This window comes from Protomyctophum bolini (genome assembly GCF_963924005.1).
Source record: "Protomyctophum bolini genome assembly, chromosome: 11".
NCBI lineage: Eukaryota > Metazoa > Chordata > Actinopteri > Myctophiformes > Myctophidae > Protomyctophum > Protomyctophum bolini.
In genome coordinates this window covers 16669602-16687336 of record NC_137872.1, presented here as the reverse complement: position 1 = coordinate 16687336, position 17735 = coordinate 16669602, and the positions used below count along the sequence as shown (strand labels likewise).

General features: G+C 44.0%; 1 protein-coding gene across 1 annotated transcript; it reads right to left on the bottom strand.

The window, feature by feature from the left end:
• Positions 1-163: 163 nt before the first annotated feature.
• On the bottom strand, positions 164-10470 carry rnf25 (ring finger protein 25). Its single transcript, XM_080775973.1, has 10 exons — positions 10425-10470; positions 9746-9817; positions 4766-4862; positions 4112-4179; positions 3855-3924; positions 3232-3303; positions 2851-2994; positions 2634-2723; positions 1897-2034; positions 164-1813 (listed from the first exon to the last, which is right to left on the bottom strand). The coding sequence occupies exons 1-10, from the start codon at positions 10439-10441 to the stop codon at positions 1028-1030; spliced, it is 1554 nt and encodes a 517-aa protein (XP_080632099.1). The 5' UTR covers positions 10442-10470; the 3' UTR covers positions 164-1027.
• Between the last annotated feature and the right edge of the window lie 7265 nt (positions 10471-17735).

Genomic DNA, 17735 nt, shown 5'->3' with positions numbered 1-17735 from the left:
CACAGCCTCGGAGGAATGGTCGGAAATGTATGTGATGGGCGGGGGGGCGGGCTAGGTTTGTTGTCACATGACCGCTTTTTAATAATAATAGAGTTTAGAGTAGGGTTCAGGGGCTGGTCAGGGGGTGTGACTGTGCACGCACGTTCCACTTGTTGTAGTACTCTGTACCTGGTCTGTGCGAAGTCGAAGGCCCACATATGAAGGCACAACAGGGCGACTAAAGGCCATCAAATTATTCAAATAAAACAATGACAGTCATGTAAATACATTTCAAATCACCAATATTTATTCAAACTCCTGAGTCATGTTTATACACGGTCAGCCTTGGACTAATCAGTCACTGGGCTTGTTTGTAGATGGCGAGTTAAGAATTCAGAATCTCAACAAAACACTGATGTCAGATCATGTCACAGGTGTCTAAAAAAAAACAAATTGACAGAAAATAGGCCGAAAACTGTGATATCCACGACTGCACTGGTGCTGCATCAAGGCGACGATGGCCACAGGATAAATCCTGCCCTTTTGTAGGATATAAGACAATGACAAATCTTGTCATCAAATTGTTAATGAGTATTTCAGGCAAAGTTTCTGACAGACGTTTTGAATCCCCAGAATCGCTTATGATTTGCATATACCGTTCCCTCACATTTGGCTTGCCAGGCCTGGTATGTGTATATACAGGTAGTAATATATACCCGGTATGTAACATAATTGTTGACTGGAGAAACATACATCATAAGATGCCTGCACATCATTTCAGATATCTTACAAAACACAGAAACTCCCAGAGAAAGATTACTTTAATATTTTGCTCTTTCAATTCATATGGCAGCACAACAGAGACCAACAATGACCATCTGCATCGGATATAAGCCTGCATGAATGTGCATATCATAGACCAGGACAACACCAATGCAAAGGATGGTAAGATACTATACAGGACAGTTCTGGTGCAGGGCTTTATGTTATACATGTTGATAATGGAGGCACACACACATTTGTTCTTTTGCCCTCGCATGGCCCTTTGTCATAGCACCCCCTCCTTACCCACTTCTCTCTCTACCACTTTTTGGTGGAATCCTCTCCCATGACCCCGTCGAGGCCCACCTCCTCTGTCACAGGGATTATAGGCCCCTCCCCTGCTTCTTGGACCATCCCAGTTATGGTGAGCAGATTGTGGAGAATCCCATTGGTCCGGCCCTCTGACATGCCTGTCCTCCGGTCCTCTGACATGCCTATCCTCCGGTCCTCTGACATGCCTATCCTGCCAGCGGCTAGGTTGTTGTCCAGATCCACGAGGGACTCTTCTCCTTCCTCGGTTTGTTCGGCTATGAACAGATTCCCCGACATCCTTTGGGCAGTCGGTTTTCAGTCCATCCAAATTTGGCTGGCAAATTGGCTGTTTGTCAGAAACCAGAAGCTCTTTATCATTCTGGACTGTGGAGCACTCATCCTCTGTCATCTTGGTTTGGTTTAGCTCTACATTTCCTACTTTCTCTGCATTTCCTACTTTCTGAAGTCTGGATTCAGAAGCTTGGCAATTGGTGCTGGCTGAAGACAGGCTGAGTTTGACAAACTGCTCTGAAGGTGGTGCAGTTCTTCCATGTTGTGGCCTTCCCCTGCCTCCTCTTCTTGTGTACTTTGAATGGATAAACCTTCTGTGACCTGGCCAGCCTCTGTGATGTGACTGGCCAGTGTGCAACTGCTCCCCCTGGACACGAACTTCATTGGATGACACAGGATAAGTGAAGGGCACCGATTGGGTAGTAGAGGCATCTACATCCAGGTTCATATTTTCACCGTCAGCGGGTGTCTGCAGAGGTTGACATTGACAAACATTTGAGCAAAATAGACTTTCTACTCTACTTTGTTGTAGGGTCATTTATTGTTGCTCACCTCATTGATATGTATGAAGAAACGATTCGATTCCACTTCAGGGTCAATGAGTCCTCCTTTGGCCTTCTGTCGTTCTAAAATGCCCTGGAGTTTACGCCACTTCCGTCTGAAGTCTGCCCCGATCTCCACTCCTTGCATCTGGGTTACACAAACAGGTTCATTACCCTTTCGTATAACTCACGGCTTCAGGTGCTCCAGAGAGTCACCAGACAAGTCATGGTGCAAGAATTGAATTGAACTGTCCAGTGTTGGCATGATGCATGTTGGCATCTTTAAATACAATTAAACTGCAGGGGGCCACAATTGTGGAATGAGTGTGTGTGTGTGTGTGTGTGTGTGGGGGGGGGGGGGGGGGGGGCGCACACACACACACACACACACACACACACACACACACACACACACACACACACACACACACACGCTCTAGAATTAACAAATTGCTATTCATCATGATATATTACAAATTATACCAAACATACAGTGTTACAGTAGCACAGGTGCATACTAAAAATTACAAGCTTGTAAGATAGAAGGATATATTATCTACCTATGTCCATACAACCTTTATGGTTATTTTACTTTTAATTTTCTAATGCGAAATCTAATCTTCTAAAGTCAAAAGTCAAAACTCTTGACTTTAAAAACCTTGAATAGATGGGCCTAAAAGTGTTATCTGCTGTTAGCCGATAGCTATACTGGAGCTGAGTGTAAAATGCAGAATGTGTTTATTTTACCTCAGGAAAACAAGGAGCAGGGGAAGACAGGAGCTGTTCAACATCATACACCAGAGGCTCTCTGCACACCGGACACACAACAGTCAGCTCCTATACAAAACAAACAAAAGGGTGAGATTTTAAGGGTGAAACTATGTATACAAGGTTTGTGCCAGTGACAATATACACACTGCATCTCAGGTGCATTTGTGTCAATGTGCAGAACAAGACATCTGACCTCTTCTGTCCTCGCCCTGGTCTTGTCCTCCTCCAGTTCCCTTTCACGCTCCCTCAGCCCCCTCTCAGAATGTGTAACGTAGCGGCCCAGGCAGTGGGAGTGAAAGTAGTGATAGCAGCTTGTCTTGGTGAATACTTCATCCTCCTGAAGAGAGGGATAGAGGGTTGTTAAGCATATAAAAGTGATTTTAAAGGGAGACCGTGGCCACTGGCCAGCATCAGTCAAGTACACAAGAGTGTGACACAAAGAGGGTCAAATGGATGTTGGATAAACAATGGCCTCTAGTATAACGGCTGTAAGAATTCATATTTATCTGCAGTGGAATCTTTGGGTCCACAAATTGTACGCATTTTCATCAACATAAAAGACAGCAAAACCAACCTTAAAGTCATAAAGGCAAATGACACAGTTCCCATGGGGAATATTGCTCTCTGTCAGCATCTCTTTGGCTTTCTGATGGTGGAAAGTGAGACAGAGGAGTAGAAGTTTAAAGCTACACTATGTAACTTGAATAAAATGTCATTGTAACCAATTTGCATGGTCATTATTATTAGTATTTCAGGTAACAAGAAGACTCGCCCCGTTTCTGTTTTCCTCCCAGAATTTTCCCCAGTGAGGGGTGGGAGAGGCTGGACAGCAGACGGCTGGACTTTGAAGTCTTCCGGTATTCTTTCAATACGATACAACTAACACAGCTGCAAGTCGTTGTATTTGGTTTGCATGATCTATCGAGAAATCTAGATCCCTCTGTAGGGTCTGACCACTACTGGTTGACAAGTGGTACTGCCTGAAGGTAAAAATTAAAACAGGTACGCTCTATTGGCTATTTGGCTCAGGGTAGCATTTGCATGGTGGTCTCAGGTCAACTTAAAATCCGACAGGACATGAGTGCCGCTTTAAAATGAGGCACCAAATAATTGGATAGCAGAACTACTACACATAGTACACAACTGTGTATTATAAGAAGATCAGTAATTCAGTATTATGCTGGAGAGATAACAGACCTCGATAAGCTGATATAAAACTGGTGAACCAAGACTGGCCTCTGCCTCGGTTTGCAGACACCTCTTAACACTTGATGAGAGCAGAGAGAAAGAGAGACACATCATTTGGACTGTTTGAAACTCAATATAGTAAGCATATTTTGGAAATTGATCAAAAACTTAATATTTCTATTTTATTTTCGTTGTTTTTTTTAAATATGGTTCAAGTGCTTAAACCAAGCCAAATGGGTCCAACAACAAGGATTCAAAATCTTTACCTGTTGAGCTTCTCATCAGAAAGTCCTCGGGGGTTATGAATGGAGATGGTTGGAGGGGAGAATGGGTACTGTGAGAGGGACAGAGAAACACATATTACTCCTTGCATTGAGCACCATTAAAACCATTTCAGTCAGATAACTCACAAATCGATGTAACCAACTGCTTAACGACGACACTGTCTGTGAATAGGTGTACTAGTGTAGCTTTGCATCTGTTGCATCTGCCCGTGTGAAAGCAGCATAACGTTGTGGCAGGATACAGACATCTGTAACCCCCCACCCACCCCGCTGTGCGCACCAAACTACATGGGCAGGTGCTCCTTTGAGTACTAGAACCAAAATAATAGTGTGCACCCTTGTATATAACTATAACATATTCAGTGGTTGGAGGTGGTCTCCCTGCTCTTCCATTGAGACATTTAGACCCTTGTGTCATGTAGGACACCTACAGGTTGACAAGTAGTAGTGGTTGAAGCTGTGCATATGCACAATATTTCCCCAAGCAGTGATTCCCCCTTCAGAAGAGAGGTAGAAATTTGGTCTCCCGCATGGGGGAACAGAGTTCAAATTCTGAGTATGAAACATTTGGCTTGCAGCTTTAACTGAGATACTAGAGACCAACAGCAGATGGGATAAGATACTGAATAAGCCTACCTCCCGGTCAAGGGTCATAGTCAGGGTGAGTCGGACGAACTGGGAGACAGAGTCCTCCGCCGTAGACGGATACAGCACCAGGCTCACCTCCCAGCCCCTGGAGAGAAGCACAACACAAACTGATACCATTGTATTGTCTTGAGATAACCGTTTTGCAATACAATTACATTGAAATTAAAGTAATTGAAAGTCACCAGGCCCACACACACAGTGACACCTGACCAAACTAAGTCTACAGTAGCTTATGATTAAAACCATTCAACTTCCTAGCCTTATACCAAGACTGTCGGAGATACATTTGATTAATTCTGCATGCAGAATCTCAGACTCTGATAGTTTGGCAAACATGTACAGATTAAAGGTCTTATCGTAAAGCCACGGATGTTACTTGACCATAGGTTCCGTAATATTCTTTATTGTTTCAAATAAGTGTTTTAGAGTACAGCTACACGACTCTGGGTGTTTTTGCAAACGCACATTTCTATGTGCGTTTGGGCCTTTCAGCCAGACGCAAACGGCGTTTTCGGCCACTCAAACGGAGGTTTTTGGCAACGGATAAATAAGTGGAGATTTTCGAAAAGATCCGGATGGTGGAGCTGTGTAGTCATGCAAACCGGAGTTTTTGAGGAAGGATGACGTCACCTCCCTAGTCGTGCATGTTCGTTGTTGCTTTTAACACTGAGCATGCGCATCAGTTCATGGATTGAAAAACGAACAACTTCCAGGGTGAACGCGAGGTTACCATAGAAACGACAACAAACACGATGGCAGCGCAGCCTCACCTTCTAATATAAACACAAACCCCATTCTGCTGAAATCATGTATCTAAAATGAATAGGCCTAATTTCAATCAATTATGAGAAATAGCTTGGATGTTAATGCCATCTAGCGGAGTCATGAAGAAAGACAAGCATAGCTGCCTTGCTAGCCTAGCGGAGTACTTCCCCGACTAGTAATATTTATATTTGCTTCGCTGGTTCGCGCCCCACTGCCACCACTGTTTTTACAACCGCATACTTTTTAATAGTTTTTGGATTAAGGTTGGTGAAGGATGCGTTGCTCCCCTGCTTGCGGTTATGTATGCAAGCAGGGGAGCAACACATCCTTCACCAACCTTAATCCAGTCTTTTTAATGCAACCTTAATCCAAAAACTATTAAAAAGTCTGCGGTTGTAAAAACAGTGGCGCCAGTGGGGCGCGAACCAGCGAAGCGAAGCAAAGCATATATTACAAGTGTGCGTAGTAGTCCGCGAGGCAGCTGGCAAAATTGGGTTTGTGCTTATATTAGAAGGTGAGTCCTAAAGTTGCTCACTAGACGGAGCCCTGTCTGCACGTACTACCGGGTTACGTGGGGGGATTTATTGGGAAACCAGCTCACCGCGCATGCTCAGAACATTTTTCTATTGCGTTACATATTTCTTATCGCCACCTACTGGCATGGCATGCTTGTTGGAGTGAAAAATGATCGTTTTGGGTTGTATGTGTGGACACAGATATCTTTGTCGTATGGGCCCCTGCCCATACGACAACGGAGTACGAAAATATCCGTTTTATTAAAGATTGAGTACGTATAGCCCAGGCCTTAATCCCGTCTGTGCCTGAATGCCACAGACTTTCCTCGTTTCCATCACGTCTGGTACCTGCTTTCACATCCTGTACACTGTACAACTAAACATTAAACCAACCAACCTCTTTATTATTTAATATTACAGAACACAAAAGTCTGGTATGGTCAGGTGACAGCCGTGGCTTTAGGGTAAGCACTTTATAATTTGAATGGAGAAATAAGGGCATTGAACACAGAATTACACAAACTAATTGGGGACACACATTTACACTGGCAGACAAATCTGCCTAAATCAGATCTGTGCCACATCGAGATTGAAATCAGATTGGTTTAAATGAGTCCAACATGTCACATGACTAATACATCAGATTCCAATCTGGATGTGGCTCAGATCTGATTCAGGCTGCCAGATAGCCCCTCTCGGAGTCGGAACCCTACATAAAGCTTTTATGAAATTTGATTGTCGCTTTATATAGGGTTCCTGGTCATGATAAGATTTTCTAATGCGATTGTTGGAACGCGGATATAAACAAACTCATCGTTTAGTCGATCAGCGCGTTATTACGCCATTTTTACCTGTGTTGACTTACGAATGTGCGAACTATAAGTACCTTACATACCTCTGATAAAATCTCCTGTGTCGCGGAAGCCGTTAAGTATTTTTAATCCATGTTTGATTAAAAATGTCGCTTTGATTTCCTCTTGTTTATTTACCGTTTATTGTACCGCCTCCCGATGTGCGGTTGGCTTGTGCCGGCTTCGTCATAGCTATAGCACCACTAGGCACTAGCTAGCCAGATAGGCGGTACAATGAGGTGTCAATAAACAAGGTAGGAAGAAGCGACATTTTTAATCAAACATAGATTAAAAATACTTAACGGCTTCCGCGACACAGGAGATTTTCTCAGAGGTATGTAAGGTACTTATAGTTCGCACATTCGTAAGCAAACACAGGTAAAAATGGCGTAAAGCCGCGCCGAATCTTTTCTCCTTACGTGTTTACATTGTATTTGTGTGTGCGTAACTGGTGGCAGCCCAGCGTGAACCAGGACCCAATGGGTAAAGTAATCAAAGTGTCAGAAACTTTACTACATTTGGGTTCTGCTTGTGGGGCTAGCTGCCAGACTGCCAGTGTAAATGGGGCCTAAAAGTATCGACAACCTTCGTCCAAAGCCATCAACTTCAGCTTGTGTACAAATAGGAACCAAATGGGCCCATAAGTTACAGGCTCATTTGGTTCCCTAGCCCCTCTCGGAACCCCCTGGGTCAGCCCAATCCGAACCGAACCGGGCTGACCCGTAGGGTCCCTGGTCATGCTAAGATTTTCCAATGCGATTGTTGGAACGCGGATATAAAAAACTCAACCTTTCTTCGATCTGCTCGCTATTACCGCGCTTTGTATTGTGTTTGATTACGGATGTGCGAACTATAAGTACCTTACATACCTCTGATAAAATCTCCTGTGTCGCGGAAGCCGTTAAAGGTCCGCTGACATGCCCCGAAATTAATATGGGTGGTACAGCACATCACGTGGTCTGACTGAAAACAGTTTGAAACAGTTTGAAACGGGGCTACGGCGCTAGCAACAAGTGGCTATAGGTCAGGCTAGCGTTTTTGACGGTACATTTAGCGTCATATTGGCTATAAATGTAATTGAAAAAAATTATTTTTTCGCCAGAAATGCTTAGTTTGAATGCAATTGAGGTTGGCGTGGGGTTTTTTAGGGGAACTGCAGCACAAGCGCAAATTTTGGACTGGAGTCCCATGTTCCCCCGGTCGCCAACACCCCTGTCTGCCCGCTCTGAGACCTCTCAGCCCCGCAGCGCGACAGTCGCGACTACGGACGGTCTGCTGTTGTCTGGCCGCTGTGAGAGCAGCGCGACTACTGTTCTTTTCCCCTCTCAGCCGCAGGCTGACATGTACACCCTCGCTCTCACTCTGTAATACCGTAGTTAGTTACCACAACATTGTTCAAGTGAACTATAGTGTGTTTATGTTTGTATTCATTGTAATAATAAATATCGCTATGCCGAGGCATAGTCTTGCGGACGAGATCATGAGCCTCTACGGGGGACTGGGCATGTGTGTACACACACAGCATAGCAACTTATGCTACTATTTTGGTGTCACATTTAGCTTGAATACTGGGTGAAAGTCTCATTCAAAAAATTAATTTTTCGCAACATTGTTCAGGTGAACTGTGTGTTTATGCTTGTTCATTGTAATAATCAATATCGCTATGATTATTTTATTTATCGCCGCGTCGCTCCGCATGACAACATACAGTCTAGCCCGTCTCAGATGCAGGCTGCACACACACGGACGGACGGACGGACGTATAGTCTCTGGTCAGGTCCCCGCATTGAACTGGGCATGTGTGTACGCACACACACACACACGGCTATAGTGCATGACAGCGGGGAAGAGAGCTACAGACGCCCGAGGCAGATTCCGTGCCATTGCGTGTGTGTGTGTGTGTGTGTGTGTGTGTGTGTCCGTCCGTCCGTCCGTCCGTGTGTGTGCAGCCTGCATCTGAGACGGGCTAGACTGTATGTTGTCATGCGGAGCGACGCGGCGATAAATAAAATAATCATAGCGATATTGATTATTACAATGAACAAGCATAAACACACAGTTCACCTGAACAATGTTGCGAAAAATTATTTTTTTGAATGAGACTTTCACCCAGTATTCAAGCTAAATGTGACACCAAAATAGTAGCATAAGTTGCTATGCTACCACGGCCACCAAGCCCGGCGAGCCCGCATAGAAGTCGTTGGGGAAAGCTTTCGCCACCCTGACGTCAGAATCATGATAGCATTGTTTGATAGCAGTTATTAGCTCCCGAGGGGCGTGTCAGTTCTCCTTTAAGTATTTTTAATCCATGTTTGATTAAAAATGTCGCTTTGATTTCTTCTTGTTTATTTACCGTTTATTGTACCGCCTCCCGATGTGCGGTTGGCTTTGCGGGCTACGTCCCTGCCTTTGATCTGCTCCGTCATAGCTGTAGCACCACTAGCTAGCCAGATAGGCGGTACAATGAGGTGTCAATAAACAAGGTAGGAAGAAGCGACATTTTTAATCAATCATGGATTAAAAATACTTAACGGCTTCCGCGACACAGGAGATGTGTCGGTATGGTATGTACTTATAGTTCGCACATTCGTAAGTCAATACATGAATAAACATGGTAAAAGCGCGCAGAAGTCCGTCTCATGGCGTGTTTACATTGTATTTGTTTGTGCGTAACTGGCGACAGCCCAGCGTGAAGCAGGACCCAATGCAGTAAAGTCCTAAAAGTATCAGAAACTTTACTACATTCGGGTTCTGCTTGCGGGGCTATTGGTTCCCTTACGTACACTCTTGGGAGTTCAATTATGGCTTTGTTTATGGTGCAAAAAGCAGTTTCTCACCCGTCACCTGTCCTGGTGACATGCAGCTCATCCAGGTAGATGGACTGGAGCACCTCAATTTCACCCAGCACACTATACGGAGTAGTAGAAAAGTGCCCAGTGTTCATTCAACTTATCCATCAGCATCACCGTACAATATTCACGTAATCTGTGTCGGTCATCGCTTTTTGTCCAAATATGGAGATGCCATTAATGACGTCATCGATGAGTGCAGGCGTCAGAGTGGCCTCCAAGTCAGTGACAACGTACTCGTTATGTAGTTATAATACCCTATGCTAGCCATGATTCATGACGAGAGTCATCATGGCAGTCATGTTTCAGGGCTAACCCTATGCTTATGATGCAAGGCCAGTTTTTACATAAAAGCAGCCAGCCTGATTAGTGCACTGGTGTCCTAGACTAGTTACCGAAAACAGCATTTATACAACCAGCTCACAATATGAAACCCTTTATCAGAAAATAATCACACACATCAGCTATCGGTGTTAGCAGTCGCTAGCTTAGCTGAGTCCTGCTGTTGCTACACACAAACTAAAGCAAGATCAATATGATTTGCTCAAAACAACATAGCCACCGTTTGTGTAAAGCTGTACAACAAATGGCCGAGATGTGTCATTCAGAAATTAACAGAGAATCTTGATTTCAATGATTTCACACGCTGTCAGTGTCAACAACTCACTCGCACTCCGCAGCCATGATGTCCAACGATCCACTGACGCATAGGGTACTTTTTAACCCCTAAACAGAAACGGCCAGACACAGCAGCCAGAGCCATAGAAGACAGAGGTACGACAACTCCGTTCACTTCATTGGGCCAGGCTCTTCTACTTCAGGGACAACCGTAAGTTTACGGAATGTGCATGATCGGAGTCGATGAGCCACGTGACCGGGCTGTTTTCTGCCCCATCAATATCGCAACAACTGTACGCTATGGCTCTGGTCTGGAATGGGCATAAGTCCATAGGGTATTCTTTTTATCCCGTGGTTCTGCAGAACTCAAAGGCGGCTTGCTGTGGTTGGTCACCGTTGTGTGATTTAATTTTGGACACGTTGGCTACGAACAGAAATGTGCATACACAGCACAGGGTGTGTGGGGCTGGCTGCCAATGTCACTAGAAAGTCTGGTGACGAGAGATTACTGCTAATGTAGGCTATATTTTGTTGCTTTTCTTGTTTTTTCGCCCCAGTATTTCAGAAGTTAGACAAGATCTCAATTGACTGGGCCTGTGCCAATTAAGTGGCCCCTCTAGCCTCTAATGCATGGCTTTTGAAATAGCAAAAAAATAACTTTGCCAGCCATGTCTATTGACTTTTAATAATGTTAATGTTTGTTTAGGGCACTAAATGATATTGTGTGAGATGTGGCCAATATATAAAAATACATCTTGGTTGGGCATTGTCAACCGTCAGGGCCCTTCCAGCCTGTCACACACACTTATCTCTGCTACCATAGCAACTATGACGTCGTCAAATTACTAATAAATGAATGTAGTCAACATGCAGTTGTGACGTACACATTGAGTTTTTCGATATAAATTCTGTCTGCACTATAGAGTGTTTAGTTAGTTGGGCCATGCAGGAGGAAAGTCCGAAGTTGACGTTATGGGAGAGGGTTAAGAGTCGTGTCATGAAAGAATGGTTGTTGAGATGGAAAGAATCGACTGCCATGGCTATTTGTGTTGGTTTGCTCGGCTTGTTGTTTGGAATATTTGGAGTATAAGATTTTGGCTGGCAGCTTTATACCTATGGTCTAAATCCAGCATATTTTACAGAAATAAACTGAGAAATTAACAATCCCTAGAATGAGAAAGAAAGAAACTGGAGAGAGTAAGAGACTGTTGGACCAACAAATACATAATTTGGGCCAAAGAGAGGAATTCTTTGGAGGAGCGCATTAACAGAAAATGCTAAAAATAATGTCTAGATCAAAAGAACTACTAGCATTGTACCCCTGGAGGCAGAGGAAGAGGGCAGTTACCCAAATAAATGAATTGCACAGCAGACCTTGTCTCAGACATATATGATCAACTGCATAGACCTGAGACATGGTCTGTCTGATAGCAGCACACATAGTGTCTGAGAAGAATGCTCAGAGAGAAGAAATGCCAAACTTACCAACAAGGATTGCATCAACTCCCACCAGGCAATTCAAAAACCAAAACCCCAAAATAACCAGCTTTTCCTCCCAAGAAAGGCTGTATGAAGAGAAGACAAACACCACCCTGAGAGAGGAGAATCTGCCGTGAGTCAGAAAGCACAGGGCTGTTTGTGTCAGAGAGAAAGCCTGACCTGTGAATGTTAGTAACAAGAAACTAGAGAAGTGGAAAAGGAGAGACAGACAGAAGATAAGCACACTGCTTGAAGAAAGGAGGCTTTGCCTGGAAAGCTCACGACACAGACATGGAGAAAAAGTTTAAGACATTCTCTTCCAATCGAGAAGCAAGAGGGATGGATTCTGAGGAAGAGAGAATACTTGAGAGCAGATGAACCTGATAGGCCCCTATAGAGAATTGGAGAAGTTCATGGAGATAAAATACCTCAAATACCAGAATAAATACCTCACCACGGAACGCATTAGTTGATGGAGTTGAAGGATAGACAGGCCCTGCGAAATAAAAAGAAATACGTGAATCCTAGACAGAGGCAGAAAAGGTTTCAGATTGGTGGAAGAATGGCTTAAATCCTTAAATCCTCCATCATGGACGTGAACATAGTGCTGGAGCCCCAGCCAGCCAACCAGGCAGACAGACAGACAAGACCAGATACACAAATATTCCTGAAATGTTTAAAATATAAATCGTAAAGGCAGATTGCAGCTGCAACAAGACACGCACGGCAGGTGGGAATCGTGCCGGATGTCCATGATGGAGCATATGAGAGGCTGCAATCTGCATGAAGCTGACTGTTTTTTGTTTGTTTTTTTGTTTGAGTTTTTGTTATTATTTTCCATTTAGTCATTGTCAATCATTGTCAGCTCATCATTTCTAGTTGTTAACCTCCACTGTTGTGTTGGCCCGTCTCCTCCAATACACAGGGAGACACCATGGTACACCTGGTCGATATAATCACAGATGATTGGAACATACCTGTTAATAAAGTATTCAATCAAACTATTTGTTGATTGATTGAATACTTTATTAGCATGTTTGTTAACAGTATAAGTAGTACAGTCAAAGGTTATGCTAAAAGGATAACATGAAAAGATTGTGGTCTGATGTACTCAATTCATCAGTAATACAATACAATTATACAACAAACACTTGCATATTGGTAGACAACGCAGTAGTATATTTACAGAGAAAGGAGGGGTGGGGGCAGAGGATGGTAAGCAAGGGGTTCAAGGAGTTAAACTATATGCTCACTATTTCGAGGTCAGCCATTCTTTTAGTTTTGGTTGTTCATTCCACATTATGGTGGCAGCATAGCAGAATGCATTTCCCCCCTAGTTTGACCTGAAGTTTTGGGGAACGAGGTCAGTTGATCTCCTTCGGGTGTTATGCCCATGAGCTAACTGTAGAAAACAGTCCAACATGCAATAGTCCGACACCCTATACCCCAAACCCTAATCTAACCCTAACCACACGTAGAAGCCAAAGTCTCAACCGGCGGCAACACATGTCGGATCCACGGGTTAGTCTTAAACAGCCATGTATGTGGCTTAAACGCATGTCATAGCCATGGGTGGGTGAGTCTTAACCAGCCATGTATGTCAGATTATTTGTATGTCGGACTAATGTATACCCCCCATATCGGAGCACTGATCCACTGATCCTGCTCAAAAATATTGTTTTTTGGTTGACTTTCATAATCACCTTTGATGGCATTTTTTTTTGGCAAGTTTGTTATCCCAAGTACAACCCAAATGGTGTAGGTTACCTTATACTTACCTTACCTTACTTACAGAGATTACATGGTCACAAACTCTAACCATAGTCGGTAAGTCATTGGACTTTACTGAGGTTGATTTTAGACCGATAAGTAATGGATTCAGTTTTTCCTAGGTGTAATGACGGTTTGTTATAGGCCTATGAGAGTGTTTCGGAAGCAGTGCCTGGATAAACTCCATTGGTTTATTATTGGCTTGTTCGGATATGCCAGGATGTTTGAGGGCCCTCCTATGCCAAGCTTTGTGTGTTTGTGTGTACCTCAAAGAAATTATTTGATTGGCTGAGCACCCGATAGTGATGATATGATTGGCTGACCAAAGTGCGTATTGAAAGTGAGGACAAAAAAATCCTAAATGATTAGCCGGATTGGACTTGGTACTTTTCTCAGCCAATGAAATCATCGCTATGGGGTGATCAGCCAATGTTTGGGTCTACCACCCCTCAAAAAACTGCCTTATGGTTCCATTTCCATTTGTTCTGAACCCAACATTGAGAACCAGTATTTTAGATTACTATATGAGTGATTCTATTTATTTGCGACATTTGAATGTCTATAGCGGTTGTGCTTATAACCACACCCTGCTTCTGTGGCCAACACGGAAATGCCTCTTGCCTAAAGTATAGTTTCTGACCGCGACGGTCAGAAACGCCGCCACGCCGTCTCAAACAAACTTGAGCCACATGAGGAATCACCGAGCAAGCTAAAGTGAGCGAGTTGCTGTGCCAAACGTTGCGATGTTCGATTGAGCCGACTCAGGGCCGTTCGAGGTGTGACCCGATAGGCAGAGAATAGTATAGATAATGTTCTGGCGAGAGCGTCTTTTCCCACACTGCCACTCAAAGTGGCTACTGACCAATCACAGCGTGTCCTTGCACAAGCACACTGGCCAATCACAGCGCGTCCTTAGGCTTCAAGCCCCCAGAACGACATGCCAACTTTGAAGTCTTCGGCCCTACTGGTCAAAGCTAGAATTGCAGGTGAGCAAAATACATACATGAGCAAGAGGGTGAGCCGATGGGTCTTGTGAACGCGTGAGGTGACATGACGTAGAGGCAACACAAGAACAGCGCAAGGTGCACTCTCATAGGAGCCAACCAATCATATCGATGCTCGACGGATGAGGGGTACTACCCGGAGGACTTTGTCAGTCTTCCGGATCCTTCAAAATGCCACTGAGCAACTTCTATTGAAATAAATAACGGGGGCCGCCCTCTACCGTATACTGTATCTCTATAAAAGGCTTGGATTTACTTACAATATCTCACTCCCCTCATCCCTGTTACAATAGCAATCGTGATGACGTCAAAATACTCTGTCCAATCAGTGGGCAGCTATGATGACGTACAAATGTACTTGTATAAATATCTGTGTTGGCACTTGTTAGTATAATGTACTTACTTTGACAATGCATGAAGATAGGAACAAGCGTGAGGCCTTGGAGGAACAGTTGAAAGATCTCCAATTCCATAATAGCGATCTCCAACGAAAGCTGAACCGCATCAACAATGAATGGAAAGACCAAGTGGCTATTTGGACCAACAAAGAAATTCTTTGGGCCAAAGAGAGGTATGCTTTGGAGGAGCGCCTCGGCAAAAGTGCTAGAAAGGGTGTCTTTGGCAGGAGAGTGAAAGACACGTCTGAAGCCGAGTCGGAGGAAGAGTTAGTCAACAGGCTCAAGCATGTTGTTGACCAGCAGAAGTTCTCAGACATGGAGCAGTTAAGCACAGGTCTGAGACAGGTATTTCTGACAGTAACGCAATTAGAGGCTGAGAAGAACAGCCTGAGAGTGGAGAACAACAAACTCAGCAAAAAGGATCACAGCCAAGCCATAACTCTCCAGGAAATGGAACCCATGATAAACAGGAACAGGCAGGAGAATGAGTGGTTAAGGACCAGGGTCCAGAATTATGAAAACGAACTGATGTTCATCCAAGAGCGCTTGCTGGAAGAGAAAAGATATAAAGCACAGGCACACACTGCACTGCGAGAAAGAATCTTCCATGAGCAAGAATGCGTAGAGAAGTTTATGAATGAGAGAGAGAAAGCCTGGAAAGAGAAGATGGATTTGCTTGAAGAAGTGTGGAACCGGAGACTAGAGGAGACCATGCAAGAGGACAGAAAAAAGATTAACAAACTGCTTGAAGAAAAGGAGTCTTTGAATGGAAAGCTCCTATCTGCACAGCATAAGATCATGGATATGGAGGAAAAGATAAAGCCACAAATGAGAACGAAAAGCGACTTCAGAAGCAGTCTTCTCTACGTACCGAGGGCTAAGACCGTGACATCTGAAGGAGAGAAAGACTTGAGAGAGCAGATGAACCTGATTGAAAGTTTCTTGAAACAAAGAGTGGAGCAGTTCACAGAGATTAAAGACCTCCAACATCAGAATAGAAACCTACTATACCAGATTAATGACCTCCACAAACAGCTGGAAAGCTCCAATAGAGACAGGCGAGAGCAAGAGCGGCTTTGGGCCAAGGAGAGGAAAAACTTTGAGGAGCGCCTCATCAGGAAATCCGCAAAAGACAGATGGACAGATGCGAGTCCCAGATATGGTTCAAAGTCACTACGGAGCTACAGGCAAGACATATGAGGAGAGTCTATGGTGTAAAAATGTTAGAAATTGAAAGAATCGGCTTCCATTGTTATCTTCAATACTGCAAACAAAGCAGCATCCAAACTGTTGGTTTGATTGCTTCTTTGATTGCAGCATTTTTGATAAGTTTAGCTGGTTTTAGGCTAGGTACTATGCACGGGAACTACATGAAATTACCAAGACCAGTGTTTTTTTTACAGCGTGGCTCTGTAGGAGGCTAGCCATCCACGGGTCTGTGTCTGTGTTTGTCTGGAGATACATCTCGCAAACTGTTGGTCCGATCAGCATTTACTATCTAGTGCACATGCTAAGTAAGCCAAAGAAGTACCGCTTGTCACATACAGCTTTTTTATATATATATATATATTTGACTTTAATTTCATAATATAGAAGTTGTAGGTGCCGGATCGAGCTGAACCCTTGCTCAGATTTGGAATCTGAAGGAGAGAAAGACTTGAGAGAGCAGATGAACCTGATTGAAAGTTTCTTGAAACAGAGAGTGGAACAGTAACAGTTCACAGAGATTAAAGACCTCCAACATCAGAAACCTACTATACCAGATTAATGACCTCCACAAACAGCTGGAAAGCTGCAATAGAGACAGGCTACATGAAGTCGGAGATCCACATGGAAGGTTCCACGTGGATTGGAAGGTTGCAATCCACGTGAAGATGTGATAGACTAGTATTTTTAAGGGTTTTTGTTGGGATTTTTGTTGCTTTTTTCTGTGTTCCAATTTAGTCTCAATTGAAATTCATCTATGGTCATTAAGTGTGGGTCAAGACCGAAAGAATAAGGTTGTGGATACAATCGAGTTCTCAGACGGCCGGCTGGCATCTCTCTTAGAGATAGATTGAGAGGTTCGGTCACGCGAGAGAGACTCGAAGTAGACCATGCTGCTTCGATTGCAAAGGAGCCAGCTTAGGTGGTTTGGGCATCTGGTAAGGATGCCTCTCACGTCACGCTAGGTAGGTCATCGATTCAAATCCCACTGGAAGGAGACCCCCCGGCAGTCCAAGGATCAGATGGAAGGATCATATCTCAAATGGTCTGGGAACGCATTCAGGATCCCCCACAATGAAGTTACAAATGTTGCTCTGGAGAGGGAAGACTAGAGCTCTCTGGTGGAGTTGTTGCCCCCGTGACCCGACTACGGATAAGCAGTTGAAGATGGATGGATTGATGAAATTGTTAGTTCATTGTATGTATGGCCTACAACCAAAGTTTAAATGACCAGTGCGGTATTGGTTGCTACTTTCACTGACATAGGTTATCTACTTAAGTCCGTGACTCCAGTGGTGGCAGTTTTTCTAGTTATGACAAATGGGTGACCTTAAGTCTTAGTGTACTTAGGTCACTGCTGTATGCAATTTCAGCTACCAATCAAGAAATCCCATCCAGTTGCACTCTACCGAATGCATGGAACTCTAGTAGTGGGTGACTGCTTTAAGTCAACACAATCCAGATGCCCCCAGTAGTTTTTCTTTATTTAGATATAGGCGAGTT